General features: G+C 41.9%; 1 protein-coding gene and 2 non-coding genes across 3 annotated transcripts in view; all 3 read right to left on the bottom strand.

The window, feature by feature from the left end:
- The window catches only part of NEMF (nuclear export mediator factor), a 59,427-nt gene extending 50,248 nt beyond the window's left edge, over positions 1-9,179 (bottom strand). The window contains exons 1-5 of the mRNA XM_089662504.1: positions 9,047-9,179; positions 8,790-8,858; positions 7,178-7,280; positions 4,887-5,012; positions 3,479-3,627 (exon numbers count right to left, since the gene is read on the bottom strand). Of these exons, the coding sequence (XP_089518630.1) occupies positions 3,479-3,627; positions 4,887-5,012; positions 7,178-7,280; positions 8,790-8,858; positions 9,047-9,105 (506 nt within the window). The 5' untranslated portion in view covers positions 9,106-9,179. The remainder of the gene's footprint in view (positions 1-3,478; positions 3,628-4,886; positions 5,013-7,177; positions 7,281-8,789; positions 8,859-9,046) is intronic.
- Positions 9,180-16,840: 7,661 nt separating this feature from the next.
- Positions 16,841-17,142, bottom strand: LOC149435663 (signal recognition particle RNA). The gene has a single exon (XR_016308423.1).
- Positions 17,143-20,231: 3,089 nt separating this feature from the next.
- On the bottom strand, positions 20,232-20,532 carry LOC149435662 (signal recognition particle RNA). The gene has a single exon (XR_016308406.1).
- Positions 20,533-21,509: the final 977 nt, after the last annotated feature.

Raw genomic sequence — 21,509 nt, 5'->3', positions numbered from 1 at the left:
TGTAACTGCTTATAAAGTGTCAGATGGAGTTTGGCTTCAATTTGTTAGTGTATCTAAATCCGCTACAAAATCTAACACTCCCCTCCCCCAGACTGGCAATGCTGCTGTCCAAAGGTGCCTCCTGTGCATCCTCATCTAGAGTGAGGGCACTGGCCAGTTCACCAGGTTAAAAAAGAGGCAAAAAAAGTCTTAAAAAAAAAAACAAAAAACGAATGCAGCCACCACACCTAACGATTGGTAAGCTGTAATATTACATTTTTGCACTCTCTTGCTCACTCTCTCTCTCGGAAGATGAGTGGAGACACAGACAACTAAGTAAAAGCCTAAAAAGGGATCTAAAAACCTTTCTGCACTCCAGCTAAAGAAAGACAGATATGTGGGCTGGAGCTGTACTTTGTATTTAGTGATTTCTGCAACTACTGCCAGCAAAATGTAACTGAAAGTGAGGGGATTATTTTGTCTAAAAACAATTTATGAATAGCTGTCTTTTTTTTAGTCAAATGAGTTGAGCATTGAAAAAAAAAACCAAAAAAACAAAACAAAAAAACAAAAAAAAAACCCAAAACGATATCTATTGGAAAAAGTTTATCCCTTGTCTGTATTGTGCCTAAGTGACTTTGGATACTATATATGGATGATTTGAATGGTTTTTTAATCTTTTTATTTTCTTTAATGGAAAACTCAATAAAAAATAGTGCAAAAGAAAACTGTAAGATGAGTATTGAAAGCAAAAAATAAGAACTAGGTTTTAAAATGAACTTCAGACAAACAGCTAAATACATAGCCCAAATACATATATTGCAGTTGTCTTCCCTGCCTGATTTATTTATTTTTTTTTATTTATTTCAGGTACTTGTATAGCGCTATCAATTTACGCAGCGCTTAACATACATATATTGTACATTCACATCAGTCCCTAACCCTCAAGGGGTGTACAATCTAAGGTCCCTAACTCACATTCATACATACACATACTAGGGACAATTTAGACAGGAGCCAATTAACCTACTAGCATGTCTTTTGAGTGTGGAAGGAAACCGGAGTACCCAGAGGAAACCCACGCAGGCACAGGGAGAACATGCAAACTCCAGGCAGGTGGTGCTGTGGTTGGGATTCGAACCAATGACCCTAGTACTGCCAGGCGGAAGTGCTAACCACTAAGCCACTGTGCCACCCTGTGATCTCCATTTTTGTTCATTAAGTCCAGAAATTAACAGTTTTGACAAAAAACACAATCAGGTGACCTCACATTTCTTCGCTGCGGTTAAAAGAGAAGTTCAGATGTCTCAAAAAAAACCAAAAAAACAAAAAAGGAGCTGGCTTATTGACAACTCTGGACAGCCCATGAGATATAGGCACATAGTACCTCCTGAACTGGTCAGTTTTAAACAAGAACCAAAAAGGATAAAAACCTGAACAAAGCCTAAAATGAAAATAACACAAGGGTGGGAATCTAGCTGTCCTGGAAACAGAGTTACCGGTAAGTCTAACTCCGGTTTTCTCAAATCGTCTTCCAGGACAGCCCATGAGATGATTATCAAGAACCTACTAGATTAGGGAGGGTCAATGAAAGTCCAAAGACCTTTACCACCCTCGAGATGACCATAAATATCATAGATTCGGTGAAATTGGTTGTTTTAAATTCTCGACAGAGAAAAACCAAGGTTGGAGACCTAGCTGAAGGGAAAACTAAGTCATACCAGGAAAGCCCATAGTTACAATGGACTGAATAAAAAAAAAAAAAAAAAAAAAATCAATATCCATACTAATTGAGCCAGTTCTAGTGAGGCCCTGGTCAACCAATGACTAATGAATGCCCCTAAAAAGTCTGTGTGGCCAAAGAAACAGGGTAATTGAAGAACACTGTAGGTAAAGACTTGACAGCAAAATGGAAAAAAAGACTAGCCCCAGCAGATCCTACATGGAATGACTAGCTCTGAACTATTTATTAATTTCAGGTACTTATATAGCGCCGTCAATTTTACGCAGCTCTTTTACACATTTATATTGTACAATCACATCAGTCCCTAACCCTCAAGGGGTGTACAATCTAAGGTCCCTAACTTACATTCATACATACACATACTAGGGCCAATTTAGAGAGGATCCAATTAACCTACCATCATGTCTTTGGAGTGTGGGAGGAAACCGGAGTACCCAGAGAAAACCTACGCAGGCACAGGGAGAACATGCAAACTCCAGGCAGGTGGTGCTGTGGCTGGGATTCAAACCAACGACCCTAGTACTGCCAGGCGGAAGTGCTAACTATGGTGGAGATATAAAAACACCACCCTATGTAGAATATAGGCACATAAGGATCTGCTACAAAAACATACATTTAGTGACTTTCCACCATATACATTCTTGTACATGAATGTGAGAAAGCCCAGTGCCTTGAGATATACATTATCATTCATGGACCCATGTCAATCTCCCCTGTGTAAGAACAGCAAGCTCTACTGTACACAACAAACTTGTTATATAGAGATAATGGTGATACCCCAAGCCACTGAACACCTCCTTCCACTTGAAAAGACTAAGAAGTAGGGTGTTGGCCTACAATTCCAACATAACTACAGTACTTCAGGAATGTTATTGGATGCCAAAAATCCACTGGAACAAGCCTCCAAATGCACCCTTTCTTTGTGTGGGGGGAGTATAGTGATGCATAATGTCATCAAGGTAACTGACAGCCATAAACAAATAGTAGAAGCATATTCAACTAGCAGTGGAGCAAAAACCTGAAATGAAGTCTTCTGAAAGTTCTGGGCTATGGAGTGGGTGGGGGCGGCTGGCTCAGGCTCTCAGCGGCTTGAGATGGATCCAGAACCTAAATCAGATGAGTGAGCTAAAGCTTGCTGTTGGCTGAAAACAGGTCACAGGAGTGCAGAACGAACTGCACTCCTGTGACTCACACAGAAGTAGGGCCAAAACTTCTCCTTTAAACAATGGAGATAGGTCACCTCTCTGTCTCCAGACTGTGACTGGGTAGTAAAGGAGCAGCACACCATTGAGCTCATCCCACTTACTCACTCTGCTCTCTCCTCTCCTTACATGTTCCAAGCCCCGAAAAAGAGGGATTACCCATGAAATGCGTAAGCTCGTATGGATCCCAGAAGGCATCTCTCTGTTGTTGGAACACTCTGGTCTGACTAACCACTGTGCCACAAGCTAGTGGCTTGATATGCTGTGAACATACATGGATTGTGAGTACGGTTTTTATTAATTTCTAATAAAAGTACCCATGGGATAATGCACTAGGTCAGTGTGCCCTCTTTTGTTTGTTTTTTGCAGTTGCTCTTTGGACTTCCCCAGTCATTAGAGGGCAGCATCCCTGGGTGGTGTCTCATAAGGGGGCACGTGTGAGGATTTGTCCTTAGTCCACCACACTCGTGCAGGAGGCGTTTTACACTTAGCAAGTTCTTTTGCCCCCGTCACTATAAACTGCAATCATGTGTAATAGCAAGCAGAATCATACCTCTCTATGGTAACAAGAGGCTCAGGGCCTTTGGCGTTGCCAACAGGATAGTGTTCTCTAACTGCAAATTTGACATCATCAGCTTCATCTGTGCGGAATCTCAAGATGTTAAGAATGAGATATTCGTGGTCTGTGAGCACAATGTTACCCTGGAATTACACAAAAGAAAGGAAATCCAAAATCAGGGATTTCAATATAAGTGTGTCTATACTTAAAGTGATTGTACACATTCATTTTTAAAAATAACAAACATGATATACTTACCTGCTCTGCATCACTATACTCCCCCCACAAAGAAAGGGTCCCATGGTTTTGCACAGAGCAGCTCCAATCCTCCTTTTCTGGGGTCCCCTGCAGGCGCTCCTGGCTTCTCCTCTTCAGCGAGTGCCCACATAGGAAGACACTTGCTATGGGGGCACCTGAGAAAGCTCGATACCAAGTTGTGCTGCCTGTGTGCAGCGTATTTCAGCAGTGGCTGTGCTGAAGACAAGACCAGCATGAACCTCCATTTAATGTTTGTTTGTTTCGTTTAATAAAGACTGATCGTTGCTGCCCTGTCTCCTTGTGCAGAGTGGCTGGTCTCATATCTGCTCCCCTCCTCTAGTTTTCTGCAGGCAGCCTGTAGTGGGTGAGCCTGCTAGATCTTTCTCCCAGTTCTGCTTACTGCACAGGCTGTGTGTAGTACAATGATGATGTCACCCCCTACTTTTACAACATAATATCTGGGCATCAGGTTCAGACAAAGTGCCAAAGAGCAGTGACTCTCCTTCCTCACAGGGCAGATTAATAGCAGCGGGAGCCATTGGCTCCAATCAAATCCTGTGATGAGGGAGAGAGTCACTGCTCTTTGGCACTTTGTCTGAACCTGATGCCCACATATTACATTGTAAAAGTAGGGGGTGACATCATCATTGTACTACACACAGCCTGTGCAGTAAGCAGAACTAGGAGAAAGATTCAGCAGGCCCACCCACTACAGGCTGCCTGCAGAAAACTAGAGGAGGGGAGAAGATACGAGAAGCCACTCTGCACAAGGAGACAGGGCAGCAATGACCGGTCTTTATTAAACGAAACACATGAGAAGCAACGTGCAAGATTTTTTTTTTTTTCATTTTTGACTATTGCGCAGATCTTAAAAAAAAACAAAAACAAAGGACACCAAAATTCAAATAAGATAACACATACCTCTTGTAGCAAGACAATTGTTTAGCCTGAAGTTCTACTTTAAAAACAGCATTATCCTGAGGTCAGTCTATGCTGGAAAAAGCTTAGTGCATAATCAAATGTGACCTTTGATTTCTTGAAATCTCCCGATAATTCCACCAGGAGAACAAAGATATCAGTCATGGCTACAAAGATCAGCCACTGGGCTAGAGATTTGTTCTTTAGATGGCTCTATGTATCTTACCCTGTCATAGAGCTCAACAATGAGATGGTAAGCGGCATCATCGGAGCCAAACTGGAAATCCACAATCCTGTCCACACCAAGCTGCTTAATGCTGACCAGACGTCTGGAACGCAAATGCTTCCTGCACTGGAGAGACAGAAAAGCAGACTAAGGGCTAAAGTCAAGTTATCATGTCAGTTCAATATCCCATTCAGCAAGATATTTGTAGGTGGAGTACTGCACCCCAGGGCAAGAGAAAATCAAAATCAAGATCCAACTTTTAGAGGCGGCTCTCTTGTTAACTGAGGTGTCCTAGAGGGTCCCTTGAGTAGTTTGGAGAACATTAGATGGAAATTAAAGTAAGGATATTTTCAGTGTTCCCTGTGATTGTTCTGCCCCTCCCCAATGCAATGAGGACTGCTGGGAGTCAGTACCAAGCACTGGCATTTCCCCAAGAAATAAAAACAAATTGCTGTTCTATTGTGGCTCACTTGCTAACAAACTGGCACTAGGGACATGCGGCGCGGGTCCGACTTTCAAACCATAAAGTCGGAATTTGCATATAGAGTGCCATGGGTTTGGAGACTCCTAGGTGCCCATTTTTAGTCCCTTCCTATCAAATGGATAATTTTATAGCAGTGACCCATGTACTTCAAACCCCACATGGCCTGAATGCCAAAGGCTATCCCTGGATGGCCTAAGGCATTATCTAAAAAAACTGCTCAACAAATAATCAAGTCAAATAATACTAGTGGAGCTGGTGCGAAACATAAACGGTGGTGGCAGAAAAAGACCACACAGTCCACTGAGCTTTTAATATTATTTATTTATTATTATTAGTTGTTTTTAGAAGAGCCAAGCACCAAAAACCATAACAATGAAGAAAGACCTGTGCAGGGCACTGACAGGGACTCTTAAATGTTCAGTTGCTGTCCCTCCTCTTTTCTCAAATTCTGGTTTCCAACAGCATAAAACACTGCAGGAAAACAAATAAAATATAACCAGAGTACAATAGTAATCTGTAGACCACTCTAGCGGTCATGCCAGACAACAGTCAATTGCTTTCTTCATGGCTACCTTTAGAAAAGAGCTGCTACCAGTGCGGAGACAAGAGCACCCATAGCCAAAATGCCAAAGTATGCCGCTCTCTGTGAGCCGTGAACCATTTCAGCAGAATAGTTTGCAGGTCCTGCACGTTTTGCATACTATGTCAAGTGTCAAGCAGGAAATAAACATCATTCCAATTCCAAATTGGCTTCAATCGTTTGACTTTAAAGTGGTTCTAAACCTAAAATACACAAATCAATCTAATCCTACAGTTAAATACATTTTACATTTACTAAGCAGTTGAGCTTAGTTTGGAATCTTGAAGCAATCCCCTTCTTCAGAAATCCTCCCTGCTCTTCTGAACAGAATAAATCCAACACAAGCAGAAAAATGGTGTCGCCACTCCCCTTCTCCTGTGAGCGACAGGCTGTGCTGAAGACAAGACCAGCATGAGCCTCCATGTAATACACTGCAAAGGGGCGGGGAAGCCTGTGTCCTCTCCCTGGTGGTCTCTGCCTTCACAAGATTGAGAACCAGTGATTTATGACATAGATCGGCATCACTTTAGTAATGCTGTAGTTATCTAGGTAAGTCTGCTGACAGCCGATTATTGTTCTGCTCTAGTCACAGCACCTAGCTTGTGAATTGCTGTTTACAGAGTTTTACATGAGAATGTTTCCTGGTCCACATTGCTACTGTAGGCTGCAGTATTCGTAGGATTTTTCATATTAACCCCTTCCTATCAGCTTTCTCCTGATTAGCACAGATCCTGTGCTGTAAGGAGAGCTGACATAGTCACTGGCACCAATGTATTCCCGAGTGCACTCAGGAGACATGTTCGCAGGTATAGAGATGTCAGATAGCTGTGCACGTTCTTGAGCCGAGGTTGGAGGTGTGTATAACTGAGAGATTGTGTGACATCACATCTCTGCCAACTATTCTCTGGTCCTAAGCCACGCCCACAGGCCAGCAGTTTTTGCAGGACTGACGCAAGTGAAGGGAGCATTTTTCTGAGGTACACTCACAGCTGTATGTATGTTTACATTAAAATTTATTCATTCATGGCAAAAAGTATTTTTTTTTTTATATTTGAGTTTACAACTACTCTAATTATTACTACATCTATGTATTCTGAGAGCCTACTATGTACTACACAGCTATTCCAAAGGGGTTTGTACAATAAGACTGGGACACTAGTGGCCAGCTTCAAAAGAATCTGACTGGTTTTATGTTGTGAGTGAGATTGTTAATGATTTCCTTCAAACCTTCATTGCAAACCCAGATGGCATCATATTCTTGGGCCATTCAAACTCTGTGGTGTGAATTCTGATCCCGGATTCCACCAGAAGTATGGCTTTCAACTCTGGCCTGTCAAAAGTAAATATCCAGTTAAGACTGTGGCAAAGGAAAAGAACTGTTAGAGAACAGATTGAATATATAGTGACACATGGCAGGTGGCACTGATAGGCAACACTGACTGGCAGCAGTGCTGGGCGCTGATGGGTGGCACTACTAGGCACTGGTGGGCACAGGTGGGTGGCACTGCTCATCAGTGCTGATCCGTCCTCTGACAATTGCTGGTTATCAGTAGTACTTTATTCACTCTGTAACCCCTTCCTGCCCAGTGCCATTAGCACTGATCACTGTATTGGTGTCACTGGGGATACCAGTGACACCAAGTCAGTTCCCCCCAGTGTCAGAATGCCCACCACAGCCCAGCTATAAGTTGCTGATCACCACCATTACTAGTAAAAAAAAAGAAAAAACAAATTCCAGTATATATACCACCATTTTTAAACACTATAACTTTTTCACGTAAACCAATTCATTTACACGTATTGGGATTTTTAGCAAAGACATGAAGCAGAATACATTTTGGCCTAATTTAAGACAAAATTTGATTTTTAAAATTGTTTTACTGCACATGTTTAATAGCAAACAGTAAAAAATATTGTTTCTTTCTCAGAATTGTTGGTCTTTTTTTTATAAAAAAAAAAGTTTTTAAATTTCATTTGGGTGCAGTGTTGCATGACCACGCAATTGTCAGTTAAAGTAACTCCATGACAGAAATTGTAAAAAATGGTCTGCTCAGGAAAGGGGGGAAATAAATCCTCTGGAGGGCAAGTGGTTAAGCCCTGGTTCACACCGGTGCGACATATGATTTACAAATGTATTTTCATGGCACCATTTTAATCAGTCCAATCTGAAGTAGCGCAATTACATTTATAGATAAAGTTGATTCAGGGAACATCCGATTGCCTCTCGGGGGGGTTTAGGAAGGAATTTGTTTCCCCTGCAGGAGCAAATTGCATCATGCTTTACTAAGGGTTTTTTTGCCTTCCTCTGGATTAACTTTTTTTTTGTGGTTGAACTGGATGAACTTTAGTCTTTTTTCAGCCAGACTACCTATAATTTAAAAATTGTTCCTGCACTACTTTTTTTCCGGTTTCATTACGACTTGCATTCACTTCTGTTAAATGAAGTTACAAGCCGTAGTGACATCGCAGGTACAAATCGCACTGATCTGCGGCTTTGAAATCCCGCTACTTCAAGTGATAATAGCAGGATTTCAAAGTTGCGTTCAGTGTGAACTAGGGCTAAAACAAACAAACAAACAAACAAACAAACAAAAACCAGCACCAGATGGTTTCACATTCGCAAGCAGAGAGGCATACTGATGTGAATTCTTGTTAACGAAGGAAGAGGTTTGCTTTAATAAACCCCATTTATACTACACCAGGGTGGGGCACTGCTCTCGTTATGGATAGTTTCTGTGCCCAGGGCCCCTGTGACTGAGGGCCCACTATCTTGTACTGCCAGTCGCTGATGCACACAGAGGTCATAGACACCAATGCCGGGAAAGTCGTCTCCTCTTACTTTTGCAGGCGGATGAGGTACGTCTTGTTATCCACATCATAGACATTGTTCACTCGCATGCCCAGCAGACTGAGGAATGAAGAGACAACACACAGGGTCAGAAATAACACCCCATTCATATGGATGCTCAGCACTGCACACCACCACCCTGCAGCTCTCCAGCTGGTATAGAAGCAGGCAGGGTAAGCTGGGACTTGTAGTCCACTAGCAAGGCTACTGTGACCCCCTCCCCCCAGCACAGCCCTCCTCCTGGTCACCTGTCCTGCAGCTCTGAGAGCACAGCCCGGATATCTATGGTGTTGAATCTGTTCTTCATGTTGCCAGCACCCACTTCTGCCCTCACTACAGGCAGCCATACACTTCCTGTATCACATGGTACGGTGAGCCACACGGACCAATCCTGTACAGCGTTCAGAAAAACTGTGCGGCCTCTAGTGGTGGTAGGCTGAACGGCGTGCAGGCATTAGGTTTACTTTTTGTCCAGCAGATGTCAGTGCTGCGCCCAGAGAATCCTGTAATGATGAACAATATACAGTATAAGCCGTGGCAACAGGGGCGGACTGACCATTTGGAAGCTGGGGCACTGCCCGAGGGCCCGGGGTCAGTAGGGGGCCCCATGAGAGGCCCCTGGTACCTTTTTCATAGGCTTTTTGAGTTTGGGTAAGGACACAGGGGCCCCATGATCCCCTATTGCCCGGGGGCCCCATGAGTTGTCAGTCCACCCCTGCAATGGATGCGACTTGGCGTGTGATTTGCATGCCCTGCGACTTGCAAATCGTATGCCAAGTCACACCCTATTGGAGCGGTCACATCAGGGCGGTTCCAACTTGGTCGGAGCCGCACCGATTTCAAAAGTAAGTACATGCACTACTTTTGGTGCGATTTGCATAGACATCTGTATCGGATGTCTTGCAAATCACACCTGAAATCGACATGTCCCCCGACTTTGAAATCATAAAACTTCCCTGTAAGTCACACAATTTCAAAGTCGGGCTTGATGTGAACGGAGGGTAAGGGATACAATCATCTGTGAAGTGGGCTTTATTAACCACAGAGCAATGTCACTCCAAAACAGGAAGTGCCTTAACTACCTCCCATCCGGCTGTTGTATATAAACGGCCGGAAGGTGGCACTGCAGGGTCGGCTGGCAGTTTATAAATGGCCTCCCCGCACCCTGCTTGTGCGCGCTCCCTGGGAGCGCGCAACACCGCGATCCGGTGCCCACTGTGTCCTCCGGACACAGTGAAACACCGATCGCCGCACGGGACCTCTGTGCAAGGTCCAGATCATGTGATCACCGATTGGCCAATCAGTGATCACATGCAAAGTAGTAAGCAAGATGTCACTTGTGACATCATTGCTTACTACGTGTGAAATCTGTGAATGACCACAGAGGTCACATGGTACAGGGCTATTCACAACAGCCTTGTACCATGTGACAAGACGTGACCAATCACAGGTCACTCAGTAGTTCTCAATGGCTGCAAGAAGGCAGACAGAGAAAGAGATTGCTTTTACATCTTATATGGGTGTAAAAGCAATCAGTGTAAAAAAAAAAATCTTCATCACCCCCCAAAAGTAGTACAGTGGCACCATGGTGACACTGTACTGCTAGGGTGACAGTAAGTAAAAAAATAAATAAATAAAATAAATAATAATATAAAAATGTCTATTCAAGGCCACTTACTCCGTATGAGAAACTTTGTTTTACGGACGTCCCCCAGAGACAGGTTATATCCAAGCTCTATTCATATCTGGACACCGCCAATATGTCTCAACCTCGAAAGGCATGTGAGGCTTGGTCACTCGACTTACAACTGCCATTGTCACCGGAAGATTGGGATCACATCTATGACCATATGCATAAAGGTTCCATATGTGTCTCCACACAAGAAAACAATTATAAATTATATTCTAGATGGTACAGAGTGCCGTCCTTGCTTCATAGATTTGATCCTGATGTCCCGGATTTGTGCTGGAGGTGTCAACAGGCAAAGGGTACACTCCTACATATATGGTGGGACTGTCCGCTACTACTGCCCTTTTGGAGAAAAGTGCGAGACTTAATCTCACAAATAACCACGTACAATCTAGACTTCACCCCTGCACAATTTTTACTCCATCATTCCTCACTTCCTTTTCGGACTTATCATAAGTCTCTTGCCTTACACATGATAAACGCGGCAAAACAATGTGTCCCTGTTCACTGGCGATCAAAACAAGTTCCCACTGTGCGGGAGTGGTTTATTAGGGTCATCAGGATTGCGGAGATGGAGGAGCTGATTTCAGTGACAAAAGAACACCCCGAGAGATTCAGGAAGACTTGGGCGTGTTGGAAACATTTTCAAACCACCAGTACTTATCGTCTTTCTATGAATGAATAAGACAGGATCCAAGAACACAAAAACCTTTTGAGCTCTCACCTCTAGAATTGCTCCATAGACTGAATCTACCCGGACTATATCTTACATAAAGGTATACGCTAAGTTACCATAAATAATGCTCCATGATACGATGGATTGACAACCAATATTTACTATTTGATCCACCCCCCCCCCCCTTTTTTTTTTTTTTTTTTTTTTTTTTTTCTCCCTCCCTCCCCTTCTTTTCCCTTCCTACTTTTCTTCACACCTTTTTTTTCTACAAGTAACTACATCTTTTATGAGGGACAGAGTGTCCTCTCACATATAGGTATGATTGTCTTCCACAATAAGAACCATACATTCCCCGGTTACGGATACAGAAGAACTGCACGATTTCAAATGATATATTGTACCACGCTTCATAGTCCCATTATTTGAGTAATCCCTACTCATTAGAACAGCATCCACTATAACTCTCCAGACTACCTATCATACTCAGTGCTTTAATTGGTCTAGTTCACTCATTTACTATAATGTGATCTTTTGTATCAGGGTAATTTATACTTCAAATAAACAACTTATGACCCGTCTGCGCTACGGGAGATTATGACAGATGTTTATGCGCGGACTGTGTTCCGTATCCGTATATGACTTGTTATGCCTTTCTTATTTCAAAATAACATAAAAACTTTTTTGGATAAAAAAAAAAAAAAAAAAAATAATATAAAAATGTAAAAAAAATGTTTAAAAATTATAATTTTTAGTTATAAACTAATTTGGCTTTTTTTTTTTTTACTAAAAAGATAACGGAATAAATTTTGGCCAAGATTTATAATGAAATATTATTTATTTGCAAAATGTTATAAGAAAAAAAAATTTTTTTCCAAATTTTTGGACATTTTCATTTTACATAGCCAAAAAAATAAAAATCCCAGCGGTGAATAAATACCACCAAAATAAAGTTTTATCTTTTATTTTTTTACCAAAAAAATGGTAAAAAATTCATATGGGTACAGTGTTGCATGACCACACAATTGTCATTCAAAGTGTGACAGCGCTGAAAGCTGAAAATTGCCCTGGTCAGGAAGGGGGAAAAAGTGTCCGGACTGGAAGTGGTTAATTATCCACAAATTAACCACTTAAGCTCCGAAAGGTCTTAACCCCTTCATGACCAGGGCGTTTTTTGTTATAAGGCAGTGCTCTACTTTGACTGGCAACACTGTAACCCAAATGAAATTTGAACAAATTTTGCACACAAATAGAGCTTTCTTTTGGTGGCAATTGATCACTATATATATATTCAGTGAAAGAAGTAAGTATTTGATCCCCGGCTGATTTTGAATGTTTGCCCACTCACAAAGAAATGATCAGTCTAAAAATTGAATGGTAGGTGTAATGTTACACTAAGAGACAGAATAGCAACAAAAAATGTAAAAGAAATGCATGTCTAACAAATAATGACTGATTTGCATGTTCATGAGGGAAATAAGTATTTGATCCCCTTCACAAAACATGACTTAGTATTTGGTGGCAAATCCCTTGTTGGCAATCACAGAGGTTGGATGTTTCCTGTAGTTGTCCACCAGGTTTGCACACACCTCAGGAGGGATTTTGGCCCACTCCTCTTGTCAGATCCTCTCCAAGTCTTTAAGGTTTGGTGGCTGACGTTTGGCAACTCGAACTTTCAGCTCCTTCCACAGATTTTCAATCAGATTGAGGTCTGGAGACTGGCTAGGTCACTCCAGGACCTTAATGTTCTTCTTCTTGAGCCACTCCTTGTTGCCTTGGCCATGTGTTTTGGGTCATTGTCATGCTGGAACAGCCATCCTCGACCCATTTTCAATGCCCTGGCTGAGGGAAGAAGATTCTCATGCAAGATTTGATGGTACATTGCCCCGTCCATCGTCCCTTTGATGCGGTGCAGTTGTCCTGTCCCCTCAGCAGAAATACACCCCCAAAGCAGAATGTTTCCACCACCATGTTTGACACTTGGGATGGTGTTCTTGGGGTCATAGGCAGCATTCCTCCTCCTCCAAACACGGCGAGTTGAGTTGATGCCAAAGAGCTCGATTTTGGTCTCATCTGACCACAACACTTTCAACCAGTCCTCCTCTGCATCATTCAGATGTTCAGTGGCAAACTTCAGATAGGTCTGGACATGTGTTTTCTTGAGCAGAGGGATATTGCGGGCACTGCAGGATTTCAGTCCTTGTCGGCGTAGTGTGTTACCAATTGTTTTCTTGGTGACTGTGGTCCCAGCTGCCTGGAGATCATTGACAAGATTCTCACGTGTAGTTCTGGGATGATTCCTCACTGTTCTCATGATCATTGACACTCCACGAGGTGAGATCTTGCATGGTGCACCAGACCGAGGGAGACTGACAGTTGTTTTGTGTTTCTTCCATTTGCAAATGATTGCACCAACTGTTGTCACCATCTTACCAAACTTGTGTAGCTCTACAATCTTGTCCCTGACATCCTTGGACAGCTCCTTGGTCTTTGCCATGGTGGAGAGTTTGGAATCTGATTGTTTGATTGCTCCTGTGGACAGGTGTCTTTTATACAGGTAACAAAATGAGATTAGCAGCACTCCCTTTAAGAGACTGCTTCTAATCTCAGCTTGTTACCTGTATGAAAGACACCTGGTAGCCAGAAATCCTGCTGAATGATAGGGGATCAAATACTTATTTCCCTCATGAACATGCAAATCAGTGCATAATTTGTTAGACATGCATTTCTCTTGAATTTTTTGTTGCTATTCTGTCTCTGTGTTACAATACACCTACCATTCGATTTTTAGACTGATCATTTCTTTGTGAGTGGGCAAACATCAGAATCAGCAGGGGATCAAATACTTATTTCCTTCACTGTATATATATATATATATATATATATATATATATATATATATACACACACACACACATATATTTATATACACACACATATATATATATATATATATATATATTATATATATATATGAATGTTGGAAAAAAAACAATATTTTTTACTGTCTGTTATAAAACTTATCCAATAACAAAAAAATAAAAAGGTAAAATTTCTTCATAAATTTAGGTCTAAATGTATTCTGCTACGTCTTGAGTAAAAAAAAAATCCTAATAAGTGTATATTGATTAGTTTGTGTGAAAGTTATAGTGTCCACAAACTACCAAGGTATATATACTGGAATTTTTATTTTATACTAGTAATGGCAGTGACATATAGTGGGACTGTGATAGTGCATGATGTGTGATCTAACTGACACTGGGTGGGAACTAAGTAACTGACACCTCCAGTGACACTGATACAGTAATCAGATATTTTATTTATTTCAGGTACTTATATAGTGCAATCAATTTATGCAGCACTGTACATATATATTACATTCACATCAGTCCCTAACCCTCAAGGGGTGTACAATCAAAGGTCCCCAATGCCCATTCATACATACACATACTAGGGCCAATTTAGATAGGATCTGATTAACCTATCAGCATGTCTTTGGAGTGTGGGAGGAAACCAGAGTACCTGGAGGAAACCCATGCAGGCACAGGAAGAACATGCAAACTCCAGACAGCTGATGCTGTGGTTGGGATTTGAACCAATGACCCTAGTACTGCCAAGCAGAAGTACTAACCATTTAGCCACTGTGCTGCCCATATATACACTGTCACTGTACTAATCACACTGGCTGGGAAGGGTTAACATCTTGGGGCAATCAAAGGGTTATCTGTGTGCCTGACAATGTGTAATCTGTGCTGCTTTTACTAATAGACATGGCTGTGTTTTCTCCCTGCTCTACAATGGCTATTCACAGGTGCAGTCCCACTACTGATCAGCACAGGGATTTTGAATGGCTCTGTTTCCAACCTGGGCTGGATCCCCCCTCCTTAAGACATCCTGGTAGCCCCAGGCTTAACATAGCAAAGAGTAGACCAGAACTCCAGCAATCCGACAGCCTCAGCCTCCCAAATAGGTGGGATTACAGACGCACGCCACCGCCGCACCTCCCTAAGTAACCAGCTTGCTCTGAGACACTGTAAGATCAAAAGCCAAGTGATGTCTCCGCCCAGCCATCTAGTTTAAATATTGGTAATTGTGAGTGATTCATTAGCATTGCAATAAACATGTTACTAAAGTACAGCATGAATGGACAACTAGGAATATTATTAACACATTAAAAGTGAGGGGTGTAGAGGGGATTCACAGGGAGCTGAAACAAATGTGTAGCTCTGGATTGTTGATACAATGTCCTGCTAATGTAGCTGACTTGCTATTTTCTTCCAGGGATTTCCTATCAATGAAAAGCACCGGTTTTTGACCTGGGTTGGTTCACCCCTCCTGCCACCAAAGAAGCTGGGATTACAGACGCACGCCACTACACCCGGCAAAGGACATTGCTTGCCCTGAGATACTAGCAGCTAAAAGCCAAGTAATGGCTCAACTGTCATCTAATATCATTATTGCTAATAGCACATTCTTCATTCATGACCCTGTAATCTATTTTTCAATAAATAATTTCTTTCTCTGTTCTCCTACCTCCTTGTAACACCCTTCATGAGCTCCCAGGCCTCTCATTTCCCTCCTCACTTCCGTTTGTTTGGAACATGTTACTTGTGGTCACTGCTCTATTCACACCACAAATCCCATAGTCCATCTGGGGTGTGGACACCACTTACCCTCCAAAGGATTTTGCCCCTTCCTGACCAGGCCATTTCTTGTGATACAGAACTGCGTTACTTTAACTGACAAGCAGATTTTCTGCTATACTGCAGCGGGGAAGCAGTTAATGACCCTGTAATCTATTTTTCAACAAATCATTTCTTTCTCAGTTACTCTACCTACTTGTAACACCCTTCGTGAGCTCCCAGGCCTCTCATTTCCCTCCTCACTTCAGTTTAATTGGAACATGTTACTAGTGGTCACTGCTCTATTCACACCACAAATCCCATAGTCCATCCCCAGATGGACTATAGGATTTGTGTTGTGAATAGAGCAGTGACCAAAACTAACATGTACCAAACAAATGGAAGTGAGCAGGGAAATGAAAGGCCTGGGAGCTGACAAGTGGACAAGAGACAGTGGCTGCATTCCTACATACAGTGGGACCATGGAGAAAGAACATAGCTACCTTCTAACAGGAAGTGGGATCACAGCAGCAAGAATAAGGAATTTGGAGATTTGGAGGAGACTGAGAGCAACACAATCAAAGAATATATCGTCAGCACACCATGGATCTTCAAAAATAATATTCAAGTATTAAAGAGATCACATCACAGTGGTAAAAATGCTAAGTTTCAGAATAATGCAGGACCCCTTCATTAGTTATCACATATTATCAATGCTGCAATCAATTGTAAAAGTCACCAATGTAAAATATTACAAACAATAACCAAACAAATAAATAAATAGTCTAAGTGGTCAGTTTCAGTCCCAGCGGTTGTAAAGCTGTGTAGCTGAAAAAGTCTGTCTTACTGTATTGTCCAGGCTGCACTACACTGGCCACATCTCTAGAATTCTGGGATAAATTCTCGGATCGCTGTTCCATCATGCATTACTATGTAATATGGGGTCTGTTTTATTTTGTGATTTTTAAATGCATCTAAAAGATGATCTAATGTTATAGAAATCTTCAATATATCATATTTACTGTATATTAAAAAAAGATACATTAAAGGTGTAAAAAAAAGGCTGTGTCCCACTGTATCATCCAGGCTGCTCTACACTGGCTATTCACAGGTGCAATCCCACTACTGATTGGCATGGGGGTTTTGACCTGCTCCATTTCTGACCTGGGCCGGTTCACCCCTCCTTAGGACAACCTGGTAACCCCAGGCTCCCCTAGAGCCGCCATATTGATACCAACCTTAGTGTGGACACCCACTCAACATAGCACAGAGTAGACCAGAACTCCTGGACTCAAGCAATACCAACAGCCTCAGCCTCCCCAGTAGCTGGGATTACAGACGCACGTCACCAAGCCCGGCGATGGGAACAGTTTACAAAGAGATACTAAATCTTCAATACCAAATGATGACAAAACTCTGCCATCTAGAGTCAATATTTCTAATTGCAATTGTTTTATTAACATTATTATTATTAATATACAGTATTTATAAAGCGCCAACAGTTCACTCAGCGCTGTACATTACAAAGGGGGACAGAACATGCGACAGTACAGTAACAATACAATGCGATACACGAGGGGATCGAGGGCCCTGCTCTTTCGAGCTTACAGTCTAGGAAATTACAATAAACATATTGCCAAAGTACAGCATGAATAGAAAACTGGGAATTCTATCAACACATTAAGGTGCGATAGGGTGGGGGAGGGTGGGGTGTAGTTGATTGCGGTTGCACAGTATATATTAATGTGTGCATGGACAAAGGATACACAGTGTCATTTCTTTTGCATCCTGGTACTGTTTTTTGGCGTCTGCCCTTATACGATAATTGCACCGCACAACTTGTTATGCTTCTTCAATGCCTCCTTTTTTCTTATTATTTTTGTACTGTAACCCCCTGTTTTAGTCCACACCCTTCAAAAAATTAACTATTTTCTGCCACATAGTCTAGAAATTGTTTATCATTCTACAAACTGTCCTCCCTGATAGACATCTCTGAACCAGCATTTGCAGAACAGAAGCTAGAAATGGTAACCTCCATATTTCCTAAGGCTAGGTTCACACCTATGCAGTTGGCGTTTGATGCATTTCTGCAGTGCTTCTTGAGGAGTTTATTGAATTTTTTCATATGCGTTTTTGATGCATTTTGTGTTTTTTCCCCAACTTGTTGCTGGGCAGATTAAAACACAAAATGCATCAAAAATGCACTACATACAGTCAGGTCCAGAAATATTGGGACATTGACACAATTCTAACATTTTTGGCTCTATACACCACCACAATGGATTTGAAATGAAACGAACAAGATGTGCTTTAACTGCAAACTGTCAGCTTTAATTTGAGGGTATTTACATCCAAATCAGGTGAACGGTGTAGGAATTACAACAGTTTGCATATGTGCCTCCCACTTGTTAAGGGACCAAAAGTAATGGGACAGAATAATAATCATAAATCAAACTTTCACTTTTTAATACTTGGTTGCAAATCCTTTGCAGTCAATTACAGCCTGAAGTCTGGAATGCATAGACATCACCAGACGCTGGGTTTCATCTCTGGTGATGCTCTGCCAGGCCTCTACTGCAACTGTCTTCAGTTCCTGCTTGTTCTTGGGGCATTTTCCCTTCAGTTTTGTCTTCAGCAAGTGAAATGCATGCTCAATCAGATTCAGGTCAGGTGATTGACCTGGTCATTACATAAGATTCCACTTCTTTCCCTTAAAAAACTCTTTGGTTGCTCTTGCAGTATGCTTTGGGTCATTGTCCATCTGCACTGTGAAGCGGCGTCCAATGAGTTCTGAAGCATTTGGCTGAATATGAGCAGATAATATTGCCCGAAACACTTCAGAATTCATCCGGCTGCTTTTGTCAGCAGTCACATCATCAATAAATACAAGAGAACCAGTTCCATTGGCAGCCATACATGCCCACGCCATGACACTACCACCACCATGCTTCACTGATGAGGTGGTATGCTTAGGATCATGAGCAGTTCCTTTCCTTCTCCATACTCTTCTCTTCCCATCACTCTGGTACAAGTTGATCTTGGTCTCATCTGTCCATAGGATGTTGTTCCAGAACTGTGAAGGCTTTTTTAGATGTCGTTTGGCAAACTCTAATCTGGCCTTCCTGTTTTTGAGGCTCACCAATGGTTTACATCTTGTGGTGAACCCTCTGTATTCACTCTGGTGAAGTCTTCTCTTGATTGTTGACTTTGATACACATACACCTACCTCCTGGAGAGTGTTCTTGATCTGGCCAACTGTTGTGAAGGGTGTTTTCTTCACCAGGGAAAGAATTCTTCGATCATCCACCACAGTTGTTTTACGTGGTCTTCCGGGTCTTTTGGTGTTGCTGAGCTCACCGGTGCGTTCCTTCTTTTTAAGAATGTTCCAAACAGTTGTTTTGGCCACGCCTAATGTTTTTGCTATCTCTCTGATGGGTTTTGTTTTGTTTTTTCAGCCCAATGATGGCTTGCTTCACTGATAGTGACAGCTCTTTGGATCTCATCTTGAGAGTTGACAGCAACAGATTCCAAATGCAAATAGCACACTTGAAGTGAACTCTGGACCTTTTATCTGCTCATTGTAATTGCGATAATGAGGGAATAGCACACACCTGGCCATGGAACAGCTGAGAAGTCAATTGTCCCATTACTTTTGGTTCCTTAACAAGTGGGAGGCACATATGCAAACTGTTGTAATTCCTACACCGTTCACCTGGTACTATGGACTATGGGATTTGTGTTGTGAATAGAGCAGTGACCACAAGTAACATGTTCCAAACAAATGGAAGTGAGCAGGGAAATAAGAGGCCTGGGAGCTGACAACTGGACAAGAGACAGTGGCTGCATTCCTACATACAGTGGGACCATGGAGAAAGAACGTAGCCACCTTCTAGCAGGAAGTGGGATCACAGCAGCAAGAAAAAGGAATTTGGAGATTTGAAGGAGACTGAGAGCAACACAATCAAAGAATATATCGCCAGCACACCATGGATCTTCAAAATAATATTCAAGTATTACAGAGATCACATCACAGTGGTAAAAATGCTAAGTTTAAGAATAATGCAGGACCACTTCATTAGTTATCACAGATTATCAATGCTGCAATCAATTGTAAAAGTCACCAATGTAAAATATTACAAAGAATAATCAAAAAAATCAATAAATAAATAGTCTAAGTGGTCAGTTTCAGTCCCAGCGGTTGTAAAGCTGTGTAGGTGAAAAAGTCTGTGTCTCACTGTATTGTCCAGGCTGCACTACACTGGCTACATCTCAAGAATTCTGGGATAAATTCTCGGATCGCTGTTCCATCATGCATTACTATGTAATATGGGGTCTGTCTTATTTTGTGCTTTTTAAATGCATCTAAAAGATGACCTAATGTTACAGAAATCTTCAATATATCATATTTACTGTATATTAAAAAAAGATACATTAAAGTTGTAAAAAAAAAAAGGCTGTGTCCTACTGTATCATCCAGGCTGCTCTACACTGGCTATTCACAGGTGCAATCCCTCTACTGATCGGCATGGGGGTTTTGACCTGCTCCATTTCTGACCTGGGCCGGTTCACCCCTCCTTAGGACAACCTGGTAGCCCCAGGCTCCCCTAGAGCCACCATATTGATACCAACCTTAGTGTGGACACCCACTCAACATAGCACAGAGTAGACCAAAACTCCCGGACTCAAGCAATCCAACAGCCTCAGCCTCCCAAGTAGCTGGGATTACAGACGCACGCCACTGCGCCCGGCGATGGAAACAGTTTACAAAGAGATACTAAAACTTCAACACCAAATGATGACAAAACTCTGCCATCTAGAGTCAATATTGCTAATTGCAATTGCTTTATTAACATTACAATAAACATATTGCCAAAGTACAGCATGAATGGGAAACTGGGAATTCTATCAACACATTAAGGTGCGATAGGGTGGGGAAGGTGGTGGTGGGGGGTGGGGTGTAGATGATTGCGGTTGCACAGTATATATTAATGTGTGCATGGACAAAGCATACACAGTATCATTTCTTTTGCATCCTGGTACTGTTTTTTGGCATCTGCCTTAATCGATAATTGCACCGCACAACTTGTTATGCTTCTTCAATGCCTCATTTTTTTTGTACTGTAACCCCCTGTTTTAGTCCACACCCTTCAAAAAATTAAGCCATAACTATTTTCTGCCACATAGTCTAACACTTCTTTATCATTCTACAAACTGTCCTCCCTGATAGACATCTCTGAACCAGCATTTGCAGAACAGAAGCTAGGAATGGTAACCTCCATATTTCCTAAGGCTAGGTTCACACCTATGCAGTTGGTGTTTGATCTATTTCTACAGTGTTTCTTGTGATGTTTTTTGCATTTTTGCACATGCTTTTTTATGCGTTTTGAATTTTTTTCCCCCCAACTTGTTGCTGGGCAGATTAAAACGCAAAATACATAAAAAATGCACTACATACTTTCTGCAGCATCTCCAATGAAAAAAGTATCAGACCATTTCCAAAATTCGCATCGGGTGAAAATGCGTTGATGTGAACCTGTCCCATAGGAAATCATGTTAAATGGAATGCTGTGTGTTTCTGCAAAATGCATCAGAAAATGCATAGGTGTGAACCTAAACTAAGGAAAGTTTTCCTTTAATTTAAAAACAGTTGTAAGCACAAAGCTACATTCATACAAATATGTAGCAGAGGGTTATCCAATATTGTGATGGCGGGGGCCACCTATGCA

Source organism: Staurois parvus, unplaced genomic scaffold (assembly GCF_062004578.1).
Source record: "Staurois parvus isolate SC_StPar_1 unplaced genomic scaffold, SC_StPar_1.0 ptg001483l, whole genome shotgun sequence".
In the NCBI taxonomy this organism is placed as follows: domain Eukaryota; kingdom Metazoa; phylum Chordata; class Amphibia; order Anura; family Ranidae; genus Staurois; species Staurois parvus.
Note: the sequence above shows the minus strand (reverse complement) of the source record. Positions and strands in the feature narration are given on the sequence as shown.